General features: G+C 40.3%; 1 protein-coding gene across 1 annotated transcript; it reads left to right on the plus strand.

Annotated features, from left to right (window-relative positions):
• The first annotated feature begins 9,263 nt into the window (after positions 1 to 9,263).
• LOC130265466 (cryptic protein-like) lies at positions 9,264 to 15,311 on the plus strand. The gene is made up of 7 exons (XM_056514566.1): positions 9,264 to 9,351; positions 11,721 to 11,823; positions 12,008 to 12,057; positions 12,173 to 12,349; positions 13,231 to 13,345; positions 13,436 to 13,545; positions 15,199 to 15,311. Exons 1-7 carry the CDS (start codon positions 9,264 to 9,266, stop codon positions 15,309 to 15,311), a joined length of 756 nt encoding a protein of 251 aa, XP_056370541.1.
• The last annotated feature ends 3,810 nt before the right edge of the window (positions 15,312 to 19,121 follow it).

Genomic DNA, 19,121 nt, shown 5'->3' on the forward strand with positions numbered 1-19,121 from the left:
AGCAAACCTAGCTTCTCAGAGCTGTGTTGAAGCATAGTAGAATCCTCTAGCAAAACCAAGCCTGTAGCATTAATGACACTGGCATTGCCTTTTGTGATCTAAGCATCAAGTACCACTCACCTAATACAGACAAATTAACTATTTCTAGTGTATGTAGTAGCATAGTATACTGACTACAGGTTTTATCACCTTGGAATATATATTAATTGCCCTTTTCTTTCCATGCATCACTAAAGTAATCCCTGTGATTTCTCTTTTATTTTTCTTTTTTGAGAATAATTTCTTCATTAGACAACACTTTTGTCTAATGTTGCCACCCAGTATTAGGAGTTGCTAGACTGAGACCTCCTGAGATGGCAATTTTTGTACAGGGACTCTTTTGACAGCTGCAAGAGGAGGTAGATATTCAAAGCCTGTAAAAGGGAGCCCTGTAGGACCAAATCTCCCAAATTACTTTTTGAGGATGCTTGGCATTCTGTCTTCTTAGTGTAAATATATATAAAAGTCTCTTGTTAGCAGGAATGTGACAAAGTGGGCAGAAGGGACCAGAAGGGGCATGGCTCATTGGAAGAGCTGTTTTGTATAAAATGAGATACTGTTCTGGTCCTTTTATCTGCAGAAGATTATAGATGCTTCCCCAAAGCTCCTAATGCTGCAAAACTCTCAGTTACTAATGAAGAGCTGGACTGACTTTGCAGAGAGTGACTCTGTACACCCCTGGGACCCTCTGCTGATCCCTTCTTGGCCGTGCTCCTCTGCACAGCCTGAAGGACAGCAAGGACAGACACCCACCAACATCTGCAATCCCATGCACAGGCCTGAGAAGGATACACACCACTACATTAAAATGTTAATACTAGGACAAGTTTGGGGTAGGAAGAATTCAGTCCAGGAGAAGGAAAAACAACCAGACTGAAGATCAAGAAATGGGATCAGCAGGTGGACCATTGCATTGAAATGCAGCTATTTATTTATTAATGTATTTATTTCCACTATTCTCACTTGTTAACTTAAAAAGTCATGACACTAAGTGTTGCTCTGAGAACCTAGTGATCTACAAGCTTTATAGACCAGAGACTTTCTTACTTGTCAGCAGCTGGCTGCATCTATCCCCAACAGAGTCCTAGAAAATGACAAGGCCCTGGCTGACAGCAGCCAAACTGAGAAGTAATGCCCAGCAGAAACATAAAATGCAAACTATATTGACTGGTGAGAGGTTTACCTTGGGACATCCTGATGAGCCTTCAGCCACTATGATAAATACCGACCAGCCAGCACAGTCAGTGTAGGAAGGGGTTAAAAAAATCAAAACAACTCACTTTGGTCCTTCGTGTGTGCAGGAAGACACACTAGCCTCCAATCCCAACACAGGGCAAAAGAAGAGGAATGGCCTATCTTTGTGATTCAAGCACAGAGAAACTCCAGTCACTGCCTAAATAGTTAACATAGCAATGTGGCTTCACCTCAGCAGATATCTGCGTACTCAGCTGTGGTATTTTTAGGGAAAGCACAAGGCTAACTGGGGAGAGCTCTCTCAGAATAAAATAGCAGTGAAGACAAGACACATAAAAATGATCATGATGTAATCACTCAAGGTCAGACATGCATATATGGGCTTTGGATCAGAACATTATGTGGGTGCTAAAATGACCCAGAAAGCAGTGCTAGACTATACATGCACTAATGTAGGTCTGCATCTAATTTGCTAATTCTCTTGCCAGATGTTTTGCAGTAGTTTAAAGAAGACAGCCATAATTTTGGCAACAGCACATAAGACACATGGATGCAGATACAGATTTATCACTGTGGGATTGGTGAACAGGGCTGTATCAGTGAGATCAGCTCCAGCTAATACAACACTTCCTTATATCAGAGGGTGTATCATGAAGATATGAATCCTTCACCTACATCAGGGATTGTGCTTGTCTCCCACAAGTGTTTGCGGCTTCATTTTTGTGAGCAGAATCTGTCCCACTTAATAGATTTAATCCATTACAAATACACACATAACCAGAAAAAGGGCCAAGGAAGAGATTTTATATCACTAGATAAACATCAGCACAATTTACAAAGAAAAGAAAGCACTTTTGTCATGTCAATTTTTATGTGTAGAAATGAAAGGCAGTTTTCTAAATGATAAACTGCCACAGCCTTCTGGAAATCTTCCTGTGTCCCTGTAAACTCAGGAAGATTTAACAGAGAAAATTGTAGATTTTCACTTAAAAAGGAAATTTACGACTGTTCCCAGAGCAACCATTATGCACCAGTGGAAATGAATTAAGCCAGGCCAATTTTCACCATAAATGTTAAACACACACTCAAACTGTAAAGTCATCCCAAATTTGCAGATATTTTCTTGCTGTCATTGCCTGAGATAAAGTTTATTGCACACTAGAATTCCCCAGCTATTTCTTTTTCATTTTTAGACACACAAAATGACATTATCAAAATGCACATACACTGAGCTCTCATTTCAGGACTCTGCGTCTCTTGGAGATTCAGGACACTGTGGTAATCTATTAAACTGTCCCAATTTTTTTTTTTTTTTACCCTAAAGGTGGTTAAGGTAAACACTACTGAAAAATCACCGTATTTCCAGTAGCTCTGTTTTCTTCTTCAGCTGTTCAGATGTGCCATATTCAAACAATCTGAGCACATGAATGAAGATTTCCTTTGAATACAGTCATGTAGATTCAAATTTTTTTGAGATGCTGCCATCTATGCTTGATCTGTAAAAAGACCAAATTTAGATTAAGTAATTGGAAACTTTATTCTTTACTCTGCTGTGAATGATGTCCATACTGATCTGGCAGCACAGCTGAGACAGAGTTTATGAGAGGAGAAGTAAGTCAGAGAGCTCATAAAAATCAGCTTTCCTGAGAGAAAAAAATTTGCACTAATATACATGTGTATATCACAGTGTGAAACTGCAGCAGGCATCCTGGCTTGTGCCCTTTATAGTCCTCATCATCAAGAATGATTGTGTTCCAGAAAAAGCTTCTCTTGATTTACCATTCCCAGGTTAAAGAAATACCTCCTCAGGATGTTTAACATTACAGCAATCACATCATTAATATTACTGCTTACAATATGCCAGTGTTATGTGACTCAGACTTTTTCTACCCTACAGTCTTCAGGGAATCATATTAACAATGCTCATGCCAAAACCACTGGCTTCTGTGGTAGAATGACTATCTACAATGCCAGTGTTACATTCCTAACCTGAAGAGTACCTAGAATATTGGGTTTTCACAATCCACCTATCCATTCTCAACCAACAAATGCCATCAAGCATAGTTTGTCATAATTAGTTATGTTATTCATAGCTGTTTCCTCTCACCATGTAGCTTGAAAAACAAGAGTAAGTTTTACTGTTTGAATTTAGTAACAGATTATGGAATGCCACTATTCACTTTTCTTTAAATCTGTAATTACTCTTCCCAAACCAGAAGGGAAAACTAATGCCGCAAGTCAACAGTATGCTGAGATGTGTACTTAAGAGCATGACTCTGTCTGAGCAGATCCCAGCTTTGTATTTGCTTTCTCCTACACTGATCCTACTGCCAGCATACAGCCCTCCAGCATGCTGGAGTCAAGAAGTGCTGAAAGAGAGAGATCTCCTTTCCTTCTGTGCAATCTCATTCCTTAAAACAACCCTTGTATTCCAGATGTCTTTCATGGGGTTTATAGCTTGCTCTTTATCATAGGATTTTTTTATTCTCAGGGTGTGCCTAACACCCACAACCTAGAAACTTTAGAAATTGCACTTTTAGACAGCACCCCGTTCTGAATGCCTGGATGAAGATATTAAAGTTTGGGTTTGCAGCTTTTCCCAGGCATATTACATATATACTACATCTGCTGCATGCATGGTTTTTTAGAGAGGTTGACCTCCACAGCCGCAGTTCAACTCCTGCAGTTCCCGAGCTAGTATGGAGCAGAAATGAGGTGGCAGAAGTTCAGCTTCAACACACACCTCTCACTTCGAGCACAAGCCATCTGCAAACAATGTCACACAGAGCACATTTTGGATTGTTGGGCCAAGGCCAAGCTGCAGCCCCGGGCTGGCACAAAGGACAGGATCCCTCAAGTGTAGCAATAGGCTGGAGACAAAAGGAAGGGCTGGCCTGCTGACAGCACTACAGATTATGATATAGTGGTTTGTTTCTATTTAAATTGACACTAACATTTGGGTGCTGTCACCACAGATTAAAATAACTGCTGAATCTCTCATTTTTGCCTGCTAGCCCTGGTGCCTAGAAGGTTAAGTCCACAAATTGTCACACCCATTCCTTACTTACATCACATCAGCAATACCCATTTATGTAAGGTGGCTCTTGTATGCATATGCATACAAGTTGTTTTCTACTTCGGATTTGAATTCAAGTAAGGGGGGAAAAGAAGGATTAAGTAGGGCATAGAAGATTTTTTAGGATAACCTGATAGGTCATAACTCATGGAAAGGTGTCCTGTCCACCTCCTTCCTTCAATGTCTAGCTCTCAGCCACGTATTCCCTCACTCCCTCTTTCCCTACTGGACCTCTTGCTGAGATGCTTCAACTCATAAGCTAGAAAAATAGCCCAGAGGAAAAACAAAACAAAACAAAACAAAACAAAACAAAACAAAACAAAACAAAACACCACCAGATAGGCTTATTCCAGGTAAACAAATGCATTCATCTCCATAAGAGGTCAAATGCCACTAACACCAATGCAAATCTCAGTGTATGCCTGACTTGGGAATTAGCTGTCTATCATTGTTTCAGCTTTAATGTGCAGCTTCATCTTAAAGAATTTGCAGCATATTTGACTAGCTTAAAGATCAAATGCAAGATCTATGCAGAGATTTCCATTCATGGCTGCCTGGGATATGCATCTACCTCCCTGAATTAGGCTGTGGGATCACCACTTCCTCTGGGATTCCTTCAAGGCTGCTATGAAATTCAGAGTTTGTAACTTGCTGCATAAACCCAGAAAGCTTACTGGGGCTGTATCCTACTGCAGCACTGCTAACAGCAGGCTAAGCCACGCTGAAATACTTCCAAATGAAAACAGTGGGGAAAACAACTGACAGACATTCAACCTTCAAACTGTTTCTGTCTTTACTGCTAGGGTGAATCACTTCACTGGGTAAAAATTTCACTCTAGTTTCAGCTGACAGCACCAAACAAGACTGCAGAGCCAGGTCAAATATGCCATTAAACTCACACAATTGTATTTTGTCCATGGCTAAGATAGATTTTCAGGTAATTTTGCAAGAGAAATATAGCTTAAGTGCATGATTGCACTAATACTGCATCCCCACATGGCCCCATAACAACACCACAAGACTTTCAAGTTTTATGCAGACACAAAGAGCCCATGCTCAAACTGAGAGGTTGAGATAACTTCCTGTATGGTTAACAAGACAGAGATACACACCAGAAAGCACATGGAAGAGAAGTGTCCTCAGAAATTACAGCACAACACGACTAATTCTGCAAAAAACTTTCTGTCTCCCTGCAGAGTCTGTGGAGGCTAAAAGCATCATCTTATCTAAATTCAAAATAAATAATTGTGCAAAATTTCTTTTCCCTCACTACTAAGTTTTTCTTCAATAAAATACTAAAACTTTTTCTCGAAAAAGAAGAAGAGGAAGCAAAAAAGTCTCTGTCTTCCAGTCTCTTGGTATTGGTGTTGATTTATTTGCCAAAGAACCTTTCCCTCAGAGGAGGATAACAGGGATCTTCTTAATCACTTCCCATGTGTTCTGGCAAATTTTCCTTTTTATTTTTATTTTTCTCTCCACACAAAAAAGACATGAACCACATTAATTTTCATTACAAAATCTTCACAAAATCATATTGCATTTTGTTAATGACTAACCATTGGACTTAAAGGAAGGAAAAGCTACATAAGCTCTGAGTCTTGATTTATTCTATAAATTTGTGACAGTGCATTACATCTTTGTATGATATCTGCATAAGATACACTTTCCAAGGGAGAGCTGTAGATGTTACCTTTCATTTGGTAATATTGCTCCCATCTCATTTGAACTAAACTTCACCCACATGTTGCCAGAGAGATGTGGGATGACTGCTCTACTCCTCTGTTTAATGCTAATAGGATGAGAGCATTGAAGGCAGCATCCTATCAATGAATACATTACCTATGGTTTATTTTCTAGGGAAGTGAAAAACAATTTAAATATAGGAACTTAAATCTATTTACACACTCCATAGTCAATTTAATCAGTTATAAATTAGCTCAGCTACAGAAAGTGTCTGCTTGTCACACAGCCACAGCTGCTTCTCCCTGCCTTCTGTGTCTGCCAGTCCTAGTGTTCATCTGGCAAATCACATCAGCGAACAAATCCAGCAGAAACGATTTTTTTTTTCCAAAGCTGAGTTTTCATTCAGATAAACTCCCTACTTCAGCTCATTCATGGCAGCACAAACAGCAGTGATGGCATGAGAGACTCATGGTGTAAGACAAAGCAGGACTCACCCTTTTAGCAACAGCAGCCATTTATCCTGCTTAAGTTCATCAAGGAGCTGTGGCTCTAGTTAAGTGGTGCCAGTCACAATATGGATTATCTAACTTTCCTGAATATTACTTTCTCAAGTCAATTAGTGGCCAATTCCAACTAAGCCAGTGTAAGCCATTCTTAACATGGAGCGCAAAAAGCTATTTGGGTAATTCATACTGCTCATTCACACTGTGCATGCACACACAGAAATGCAGAGGCACCATCAGCAACCTCCACATGATCCTGCAGGAAACTCCTGACATTAATAAGAACTGATCAGCTTGTGTTGAGAAAGTTCTGTGATACTGAAAAAATCATTCAGTTCAACTGTGTTGAAGTTTTACATAGTCTTTAGAAAGAAAAAACACTGGGTAGATGTCAAAAGCCTTAGTATCAAGCCAAAGAACATAAAATATAAACAAATAACTCTCAGGCTGGCTAGTATTAGGTCTTTCTATCCACTATTATCAATATTTAATGAGTTAAACACACTCTGAGACATCCCTGTCTAGATTGCCCAGGGTCTGCCCTTTCCTCAGAGAACTATTTTGGTTCACAGAAGTCTATAATTCCAAGATTTCAATAAATTTTCATGTAGGCTAATTGTTTTTCATTATTTTCCATAATATTCTGCATAGCTGATTTCAAAATGCCCAGTATGATTAGAGATCTAGGCCTAACCCAAAGCTGGAATTTTTGAATCCAAAGATTTCTAGTCAGCAGATATTTTGGCTGCACTGGCCATAGTTGAGCAAGTCCTGAGCTGTTATTCAAAGGGTTCCCAGAAATCAGGGACACTCACATTTTCTTCATCCCTGCCTCTGATTTTTCCAATGCTACGTCCAGTCTTTAGACATCTATTTATCCTCAAGTTTTCAGAAATACAGAGTGTCTACAGAGCAATACAGTTGGTATGAAACACTAATACACCAAAACCCAGCACATATTATCCATACTTCAGCTCTCAGTGTAGAGGTTCACTTGCATTTTGGGAGAGTGCCAGAAGATGCAGGCCACAGACCTATAGTTCCTGGTATGAGCTAGAGAGGAATTTTGTGCACCAATAACGCAGAACTACATTTTCCTAGCCCACTTGGCCACACAGGCTAGCTGATCTGTAGCCAGAATTTGCTGTGCTGAACACCCCTAATTGTTGGTCAGCCATCTCCTGTGTATGCAGGGCTTGATTGAAATGCTCAGGACCAGCCCTTTGGTTGGCTCCACTCTTATCTTGCTCATGCTGATAAAAGCAGTGTGTCTACCCTCACTGCCGCTCCTCACCAATCCCTGGGCAGAAGCAATCACTCTCTGGCAGATCCTGTCAACAACAAACAGCAGCACTTTTCTGCAGTGTCACACCAATCTCACCTCTGCTGCGGTCAGGCAGCAGCAGTTCCAGCAGTTTTCTCTGTCCCCTCCTCTGCTTGCCTTGATGGTGAGGCTATAGGGAGAGGGAAGAAAAGAGGTATCAAAAGCAAGAAATGTTTACTGCAGGCTGCTTTACAGTTCTCCCAGGTTGATAGCTCTTGCAGTTACAGGAATGACTTCTGATCTTAAGCAAATGGCACAGGGTGTGAAAACTGATCGATAGTTCTTCCCCAGGAGCTGTATTTTGTACTTTTGTATTGTCTCCAGTATAGGGCTGGGAATTTGGTACCCAAAAAACTCTCCAAGAGAGCTATATTGACACTGTGTTTTAGTATAAAGTGCCACTGTATGATGTTCCTGTGTTTACTTATCTCTGTTTGTAGTTTTTCTCCCGTCCATCTATGGAGAGGGGAAGCAAGAAGCTAAATAGTAAATGACAGCATTTAAGCACCTGAATATTGTAACTTAAAGTGATACCACCAATTATATCTAACTGAAAATTAATATTTTCTTTCTTAATGTACGAGCAAAGCAACCCTAGAACAAATGTAACTGCAACTCTTCTTTTTAAAGTCAAAATACCAGCCCCATTATACAGCTAGAGAGCCCAAATGAAAACAAGAGTTGTTCAAATTGTAAGTATTTTCCAAGTGTGTCCGAGTATTTTTCAGGTGTGGATAATACATACATGTTTTCTGAATACAGAAATGACATCTTTTTTATTTGTGTGAAACATTTTATAGTCCTAATTCAGAACAGTAACTGTCGTTATGACAGTACTTTAAAATATGATACTTAGGTTCTAAGCAAGCACCTAAACTTTAGCATGTTTAGTTTAGAAGTCTTTGTCAATCACAGCAGGTGGAGGCAGACAGCATAATGGTGAGAGTAATCTCTTCAAAGTTGCTGCTATTTAAGATAGGAAAACAAAAATCCCTTCCTAAATTAGCACGTTGTGATTTTTATCATAACACACTTTCTGCAAAGCATCTTGCCCACAAACGTTAAGATAAAAGTTGCTGAATTAGCTGAATTGCACACAAGTGTATGTCACAGACTCTCAATTCTAAAGGCCACGGTACTTCAATAAAGTCTGGAACAAGAATATAGTTTCATCTAAATTTGTTTAAGTTAGTAACAAATATAAAGGACACCATGAAACAAGATGCCATGAAGATAAAGCATTAGCCTGTATCTACAAGAAAATGATTTAACTTAGAGCAATTGGAGCCAATAACTGTAGCAGCCCAGAGAATGCTTTATCCCCTAAGATTGGTGCAGCCCTGCAGAGCACTCCCTGCAAGCATTCCCTGTGGAAACAGCCATTTTAAATCTTCAGCAATGCTCTTCTGTCCACTTGTTGAAGACCAGTGTACCCACAGGAGACATGAAAGATCATGTCATCACAGACTCACAGAATGTGCTGGAGCTGGAAGGGACTCCAAAGATTGCTGAGTTCCTACCCCCCTCACATAGTCAGGGACCTTCCACTGGGTTGCTAAGGGCCTCATCCACATCCTTGAACACAGCTGGGGATAGGTAATCCACAACTTCTCTGGGCCGTCTATACCAGTGCTTCTGCACCCTCACAGTAAAGGATATCCTCCTAACAGCTAATCCAAACCTGCCCTTCTTCAGTTTAAAGCCATTGTCTTCTGTCCTGTCACTATCTCACCACATGAAAAGGTCCTCACCCTCCTCTTTACAAGTTCTCCTAAGGTACTGGAAGATTATAATGAGGTCTTCCAAGAGCCTTCTCCAGCCTGAACTGCCCCAAATCTCTCTGCCTCTCTTCACAGGAGAGAGCATCTATCCCTTGTGCCTACCTCGTGGCTTCCTCTGGACCTACTCTTAACAGGACCACATCCCTCCTGTGCTGGGGACCCCCAGAACTGGATGCAGTGTTCCAGGTAGGGTCTCAGAAGAGTGCAGCAGAGGGAGCTCCCTTGACCTGCTGGACATGCTGTTTTGGATACACCCCTAGGCAGTAAATGAACTGTTGGCTCATGTCCAGCTCTTCACCCTCAAGAATCCCCCAGTCCGTCCTGTAAGGGCTGCTTCCTACAACAACTCCCCATTTGTGCTCATGTCTGGGAGTGCCCCAGCCCAGGTGCAGCACCTTGCACTTGGATTTGTTGAACTTCACAAGGTTATCATGGGCTCAATTCTCAAGCTTGTCCAGATCCCTTTGGATGGCATCCATTCCTTCTGTTGTGTCAACTACACTGCTCAGATTTGTCATTTGGAAACTTGCTGAGGGTGCACACTGTCTACGTCATTGCAGCAGACACTGCACAACCTGTCCCAAAACAGAGCCTGAGGAACATCACTCATCACTGGCATCTATCTCAACACAGAGGCATTGACCACAACTCTCTGGCTACATCCAGCCAGCCAGCCAATTCCTTATCCATGGCAGTGTCCCTCATCCATCCATCAAATCCACTCATCTCCAGTTTGGAGATAAAGAACTTCTGAATAGCTTGTAGGTCTTGATTGCAGTGCTCCAGTTGTATGACTTTTCCCAGTGTTTCCATGATAGCAATTTTCTAATTTCACAATTACTTCCAACTTCACTTGCTTGTTACCCATGCTGTGTACAGTTGTGTAAGAGAACATGTCTTCAAAACACTCTCCATCTGCTTTAGTGCCAAGAGGGTTGACTTTAATTAGGACAGCTGTCTTTGTAAATTAAGCCAGCCTTTGTACCAAATTGGATAAGAAGTTATCACAGCTTCCAAACCATTAGTTCAGTTGGGGTAAATCTGACAAGTGACAGCCACAGGGACTTTGAAACAAGGGATGATAATGTCTTTAGTCAGTGCAGCCATTTCTTCAGTGAGGATCTGCCCATACTTCTGATGTGATCTTGTATCTAGCCAAGGTGAAATTTGTACTAGCTTGATTTGCAGTGACACAGTGAGAACATCCCTCTTCTACATGCTCCTCCAAAATAAAACAGGTTGTATTGCTGCAGTTTCCTGCCACAACTTAAGTAAAGGCCACATGCATTCAGTGGTACAAAATGTGGGAGTGTGATGAGAAAAGCCTGCCCAGACCTGCCTTTTTAGCACTGCCCAGCTGCAGGTCTTTTTGCTCATGATTCTGAGCCAAAGAAAAGCTCTGTGAGTCTGTCCTAGCCCATTTCAGTACACACAGTAAATAATATCTAGGTATCTGCTGATACTGCACAAACTCAGACTAGGAATACCCACCAATGGGCCTAATTTTACTAACAGTAAAAATTTTCAGAAAATGTTTCAAAATGTTATTAACACCACTGATGAGACAACAATCCTCCCTCAAGGACCTTATACTGCTTTTCCCAGTATTTTTAATAGAAATCTCTAAAGCAGGTTTTAAGGATCTCTGCTGCAAAGTAGTACAATCTCATAAAGCAGATCCCTGGTGGAAAACCCTGGCAGTGACCTGTAGGCATGTAGGTAGAGCTGAGGCTTTTTAACCTTTATTATTTATACCTGCTTCAGTTTATGATACACTTATTGCTGCTCTGTAGAACACTTGCTCGCTTTTCCCTACGAATGGTGATACAAAGTCTTCTGTCTTGAGAGACACACGGGACCTGAGATCTTCCTGCCGTGGGCTTTTTGTGGAGCTGATGGGCTCTGAGTCCTCCCCCCTGCTGAGATGCCCTCACCTTGCTCCACCCTCCAGCAGTGCATGTAAATCGGGGGCTGGCCAGGAGTCCCCTGGGATGCTCCTGGCGCCCGGCAAGGCTCAGCCTAGCCGAGGACTAAGCCTAGCAGTGAGCTGGACGGCAGCAGGAGCGCTCCGGCAGTCCCGCTTTCTCTTCCCACCCTGTGAGTTCTGCCGCATGCCACAGCCCCAGCTGCGGGCTCTGGACATCTCCCTTCTGCTCAAGCTCTCCCGCAGGACCTCACCGCTGGTTCAGGCTGCAGGACGATGTACGGGGCAAATCACGTTAGGTAAGTTTGCCTGAGATGCCGGGGACCTTCTCTAGGCAAGGGTGCTTATTCCTTTTAAAACTTCACAAACTCACCATTCTTTTCAGTGTTTGTGTCGCATTAGCACAAATTAATTTCTGGTTTGATTTTTTTTTTCCTCTTTCTCTCTTTCTCTCTCTTTTTTTTTTTTTAATTTTTTTCCCAGAGTTCTATTCACTGTGACTCTGGTCTGGCAGGCTGTTCATTCAGAAAAAGGTAAGGGAAACTTCATGTTTCTTCCCGCCCCGCCGTGTTTTTTTTTCTGCATTTACAATGTGCATTTCTTTATTATAAACTACGCTTCCCTTACATATTTGCACTTCTTGTCAAGGTCCTGTAAGAGAAGAACGTAAAGAAGATGTGGAAAGTCTCAATGCCACGGCACAAAAGCAGCAGCCCAAGAACGAAGGGACCTTTATAAATGTGAGCAGTGACATGAATCAGAGTTATGAAAGTAGAAAGCAACAGAGTCCCAGGTCATTCGTACCTTTCACTGGAATAACAGAAAGTAGGTAACATTTCTTTTTTTAAAAATATAGTATAGTCATGTTCTAACTATTGTGCTGGAAGATTCCAGCCTATTGGTTTTCTGTGGTCACCCGTTTAAATTTTACCCTATTTACTTCGTAAATGGTGATAAAAATTTAAGGTAGAACTGAAGGTCTCTCAGTTGCAAAATGTGTTAAGGAAAAATAGGAAAGCGTACTAAGAATGAAGACGTGTTTGGCCCTTTATGTTTACAAGAACATCTGTGAAATGTTGTCACATTCTGTTCATTTTTTAAAATTCACGGTATTTCAGGACCATAAAAATGTTAATTTTACAAAAAAGGTTCGAGCTGCCTGAAAGCAACAGTACTAACAGGGGAAAAAAAAAAAACAAAACAAACAAAAAAAAAAAAAAACATATTCTGTTTCCTCCCGTATATATAAAGTTTTAGATTGGTGCTCAATCCCAGGACTCTGAGAAAGGCTTAAGGGAGCATTCTCCCCACCTCAAAACCAAGTAACTTCCTAGCAACAAAACCTCTTTATTCAAAAATAAGCATCACTTCCCAGTAAAAATGCCCAGTTTCTTAGTGTAATTGAAACGTGCATCTGTCAAAGTGAAATATTTCACTCGAACACATGCTGCCACAGAATTTGCCAGGCTTGCTTCTTCAACATCCTCTAATCCCTAGTAGCTTGTTTCTAATCCTTAACTAAACAAACTGGGTTTAGCTGAACAAACACTCCTAACAGGCATATAATTTTATTGTCTCTAAAGACAATAAAATTAGATATCCTTAAGAGACTTTGGGAACTGCAGAGACCTGAGAGAACAAGTGAGGAAAAGGTGAGGTTCAGAGCCCCTGAGATGCTTGTTAACTTCTGCAATATTGTCTTGCAGGTAAGAAACTGAACAGACGCTGCTGCCAGAATGGAGGGACTTGCATCCTGGGGACCTTCTGTGCCTGCCTAAAGCACTTCAGTGGCAGATACTGTGAACACGATGAGCGGCTAGGGTAAAAAGCCAGGCCAAAATCAAGGAAATGGGTGGGGTGCTCTGGGTGGCTGTTTCCTGTGTACCTAATGTCTCTCTCCCTTGCTGGCAGCAGCTGTGGCAGCATTCCCCACGGCCTCTGGGTGCTGAAGGGCTGCTGGCTTTGTCGCTGTGGCTATGGTACTCTGCACTGTCTCTCTGAAGTAATGCGCGGAAACTGTGGTAAGAAATGGCATGAAACCAAACACTCTTATTCCGTGGGTGACAGAATTGCCTTCTGCAGTGGTGGGGTACTGGGAGGATGCTGTATGGGCACCAGCTGGACTTTAACAGTGGGTTGCTTTGCTTCAGAGAATGCATCAGTGAGACAGTAAACAGCACTGCTCGTGACTGTACAGTGCAACACATAAGACACTTTCAGATGTTCATAATTCTGTAAACTGGAAATTTCCCAGCATTATAGTTGAAGATTACAGAGGTTAAATACTTCTCTGTTCTGCAAAATCTGTACATCTGTTACTTCCCGTTTAACTGGAACAATTTCTACAATAAAACTAAATCCAAGCACATAAACATGTTTCATAGATAAAGAGGAAAAAACAGTAGTGTATACTGTTGTGATAGAAGTAAAAACTGGTATTACATTAGAGGAAATGTTGTGTCTACTTAACACACAGAATCATCAATCATCGTACATAAATGACACAAACCTAATCTGAATCATTTTTTAAGATCTCTATCTCAATCTTCAGAATATTGTTGTAGGAGTTTTAAGACTGAACACACTCCACCAAAAAAATTATGTAGCCAGTATCCTGATCAGTGTAAAGTAAGGCCACCTAGTCTCCTCAAAAGCACTATTATCATTTTAAGTCAAGCCTTCAATATCAGCCTGTGAAATTCCTTGAATAAATGGTTGAATATTTTTGGAAATGGTGTATTAACTAGCATTTAAAAAAGATTTAAAGAATTGCTATACTAATATTATTTTCCATGGAGAGCTAACTGATCCAGACTGCTCTCATATTCTTGAGAGCACTGATAAGGATTTAATAATGTTTTCTCTTCAGTATCTCAATCCCGTCTTGTGCTTTTCTTCAGTTGTGCCAACATAACTACTTAGCAGGGTAAGGAAACAGCAGACCTAAAGGGTTTCAAGATTCATTTGCACCCCAAGCAGTCTCTTGTTTCCTGACCAGATTCCTACCTGAGTAGCAGTGCCTTGAAGCTGTGACTTCTGAGTTGTAGCACCAACTCAGATGTAAATGAAAACATTAGAAAGGTGACATTCCTACCTTTGTAGCCCTAGACCAAAAAAAAAAAAAAAAACATGTTCAAGTTTGAATCAGTTTTCTTGTTCCTCATTACAGGACCAAAAGACATAAGGAGTCTCCCCATGCTCTGTAAAAGCAGTCTACTGCTTACTACTCTTGAGCTCATCTTAATAAAGACAGTGAAGGTCTCAGTGGAGAATCCCCTGAGCTTTCACGTACAGGAGAGTATGGCTTCTCTGCTTTTGCTAAAAGCCAAGTCCCTTGTTAAAGGAAGGGTTAAAAGCTGACATTCAGACTGAGTGCTTACCCCTTGTGAAGTCTTTCCTCTTGCTTTTGCTTGGTATTTACTTTTGATTATTCTGAGATTAATGCCTGCAAGAGCTGATAAGTGCTATCAGTTGCTCCTCAAACGATCATTGATGGGACATCTATTTACATCTCTCCTCTGAGAATAGTCCCTTTGATTGGCTTTAACAGCTGATACCTTTAACTTAAGTACCTGTGAGATGTCAGAGAACTTTCCTGTTGAATATCCTTATGTTTTCAAATTTGCATATTTACTCATTAACCATTTTATTTCCTTGATTTTATTTCTTTTAAGATCTGAAGTCGGAAACAGAGGAGATTATCATACTGTACTCTAATGGTTTAAGATTACAGCAAACGGTGTTTTCAGTCGCTTGCCTGCTCATCATCCTTCTGGAGTTCTTCTAGCCTGCAGCTGTGAAACTGGACAAGGGGTTGATAGAACCCTCACCATGCCATGAATCATACATTTCTTCTATGAGCTACAGAAGATTCTGCTACCTGCATGTTGGAGGCAGATTAAGATGTATTAGTTAATGCTGAAATACCTGGATTATTATAAATTCAGATTATATGAATGTGAAGTATTTATTATTATATTATTATATTAATACTGCTATCAATGTCTGATTCTAACGATTCTTTATTTCCAAAATAGTGCTCTTCCAGTGGAAGCAAAACCCCCACAATATTCTATGCCTGAAGTATTGTAAATTATGGTAATTTCTTTTGTATACGGTGCAACTCTTTTAAAAAATAAAACTGATTTCATTTCTGAAAACTTTTTGTTAACTTTATTTAAACTTGCAAATTTCTATCTAGCATTTGTCATTATATTTTATCTTGTAAAAAAAGCATAGGGTGGAGTGACCAAACATGACTCAACATAAGGAGGGATTTAAGAGCAGATATCTTTCAAACCCTAATATAGAAAATTATAAAAGTTACATAGTCTTCAGTTTTTATTCTTATTTATTACAGCAAAATTGTATATATGCATAACCTGTGTGGCAGGAATCATATCAAGAACACATAAGTGATGGTTATTTGTCTTTTGGGGATTTACTTCATATCCTAGAAATAGAAGTGTCTCATGCTTAAAATGACAGCAAAGAGCAACTTTGTTTAACTTTTTCTATAGCAAAGTTGTCTTGATTAATATGTAATTTAAAAATTAATATATCTAGGCTGCAAAATACAAAATATTTGAACATGTAAGTGCATTTTGATGCAAGTTCATAAAGCAGAAACAGGTTTGTTTTGAAAAAAAATTTTAAAGATAAACCTAAAATGTATCTTCATGCTTTTGAAGTGGAGGTACCTCATAGAAACAATCAGATTTATAATTTTATTTATGAGAATGGCATTAGCAATGAAGAAAATTATTAATATCTTTCAGAAGTTCAATATATTTAATTCTTAATATTTTTTATTTATTTGATGCTGAAATTCAAGACAATTCAGGTCTTAAGCAGTCAAGGATATACCAATATAGTGCCTGCCTTTATGACTACTCAGCATCAAACTTTTATAGGGAGTCATTGTATAAAAACATATTCATGTTAAATACTGCAAGTATTCCTACTACTCTAGACTTGTGCTGGAAAAAAGGCTTCTCACACTAGACTAGAACTGGTCCTTTTCCCATTATTTCACACAAACTGGTCTGTGCCCATCAGCTTCTGTTTCCACAGACCATCTTGGGATACTTAAATATCAAAGAGAGCTGCTGGAGGAAAGTAGTTGTGCCTTTATTTAACAGAGGCTGACATTTCAGGAATGCCATTGTGAAATCATCTTGGCTTTCCATGAAGCATACCTGAGAAGTCTAGGCAATACAACTTGAAATGTGCTTCAAATAGTCTTTACTTTATAAAGGAAAATACATAGTACAGTAAAAATACATTTGAAGTAATATTTATTTTTTTATCCCTCTGGAAAATATACGGAGCCATTAAAGATTGCAATTAACCAAAGAAAAAAGTGTTTTAATATAGGTTTTGCAACAGAATAGCTACTTCTGTTTCAATAACACCCACAGCAGATTTAATCACAAAAACTGAACTGGAATAACTCCCTATGTAGATCAGCCAATGTGCCTGCAAGAGACACCCTGATGAGGCTATTCATTATAGGGTTGGTCTTGATTTGCAGAATTAAAGCAACTGAAATGTCTAGCAAAGAAATATTTTCCTGTCATCCCAAAACATTAGTACAGGGCATCAGATTGGATACACAGTTCTATTTCTACAGTCTCAAAGTATTGCATGGGGAACTTAGATTCATAAGTAATTTTAATTATGTCAGTGCAATTTATTACTGACTCTGAATGCCAGAATTTGAAAATTTTCTCTTGATGAAAAACCAGAGGATATTTGTTTGTTTGATTTTAAGATAACAGTTCCTTTTCTCTCTATCTTATCCCATTGCAATCTGTTTCTGGGAAATCTGAGCATTCTGCTCCAGGATGTTTTTATATCAACCATATTATGACAAAATTACTCCCTCAGTGTCAGTTGTGGATGATGTCTTTGTGTCAGAGCTCTGGAAGTTGGTGAGGAGTAGGCAGAAGGAAGTTCAGCCTGTGTTCCTCATACTTCTGAAGCAGAGGCAGTGGCAGGAGTCAAATTAGAAGAAAAACTTATCTCCTTAAGTTAAAGAAACAAGAAGAGGGAAAAAAAACACATGCAGAAGCTGTCCCATACATCATCTCATTTGCAAATATAAATGTAACTTAGAGGGAGGAAAACAAAGCACTGAAGAACAAAGGAAAGCACAGAGTCACAATCTTTGCTTAAGTTAGAACTGTCTCTGCTTTTATCTGTCTCCAGCTGTTTGCAAGAACAGATAAAAGAAAGGATTATTTTCCTCCCGTGTTACCATCTAGGCCTGGCCAACCTTCTAACAGTGCAATTACAGGCACTTTGCTAAGGTTTGTTTATAGCAAACAGCAATGCTTACTCTTCAGCCTCATGCTAACTCACAGACCACTCTGTCAAACATGGCACATCCCAGTAAAGTAGACATCTGTCGCTGCAAGTTCATGCATGTGCCTTCTCTATATGCAGATTTGGGCAGGGGGAAGACCCTCAGAGAGGAGTATTTATCAGAAGATCCACAGGGCCCCAACACCCTAGATCTTTTCCCCCTCGCAGTTGACTCTAGAACTAAAACAAATGGTGCTGCCTGCAGCTGGCCTCAGTGGCTTCACCCTGGCAATTGCTCCAGCCTCCATCACTCCTGGGGCATGCCACAGCTGATAAGAGCCCAGATTGGGGAAGAATGTGGTGGAGAGGCTGTCCTGTGTGCAGCCCAGAGCCCTGGAGCTGGAGCTCTGCTGCTAGGCACAGATCTGCAGGGGGTGCTGCCATCTGCCTTAACACACTGCCCATTTCAAGGAAGAGATTCGTTTTGCATAAGGCCATGTAGTGCACCAAGGTGCACACACAAACCTGTTGTGAGAGCTAACTTTCAGGTACCAGATACTGAGGAAGTATCACTTACTTGTCTCTCTGAGTATCTGATGGTTATCTCTTGAGATTACTTTATTCCCATCAAGGAGATAGGGATTTCTGTTGCCCATGAGAAGTGTTAATGGTACGTATAGGTGCCAATAGCCTTCTCTCACTTAGAGAAGAAGCCAGCCAAAACAGAATTAGAAGTAATTTCTCAAGCCTGTTTATCCAGAGTTATTTGGGAGTCCTTTCTACATATTTGAGATTGCTGAAGTTGTATTTTGCTATTCATCTTTCACTCACTCTCACAGTGTCAGGCTATGCATCTGGATCATTACATCCACAAATTTCATACACCTGAGCAAATATCCAGCAGCTTTATATTTTGTCTTCCATAAATTGGAAGGATAATATAATACAGCAGTCTGGCTCACTTGTTGAGCAGCCCTGTCAGTTAGAATCACATAATCATAGAATATCATGAGTTGGAAGATACTCACAAGGACCATAAAGTCCAACTCCTGCATCCACACAGGAGAACCTAAAAGTTAAACCATATATTTGGGAGCATTTTCCAAAGTTGTAGATATATACCTCATGGAGGCCTATCTAGCTGTCCTGCTATCATCACCTGTAATTCAGCATCTGCCTCATCTTTTACAGCAATGTCCTGTACAAGCATGGGAGACACAACAACACAGCAGCTGTATACTTGCCCTCTGCAAAACTGCCCAGCTTTGTGAGTACTCCTTGTGATTGCAAA

Source organism: Oenanthe melanoleuca, chromosome Z (assembly GCF_029582105.1).
Source record: "Oenanthe melanoleuca isolate GR-GAL-2019-014 chromosome Z, OMel1.0, whole genome shotgun sequence".
NCBI lineage: Eukaryota > Metazoa > Chordata > Aves > Passeriformes > Muscicapidae > Oenanthe > Oenanthe melanoleuca.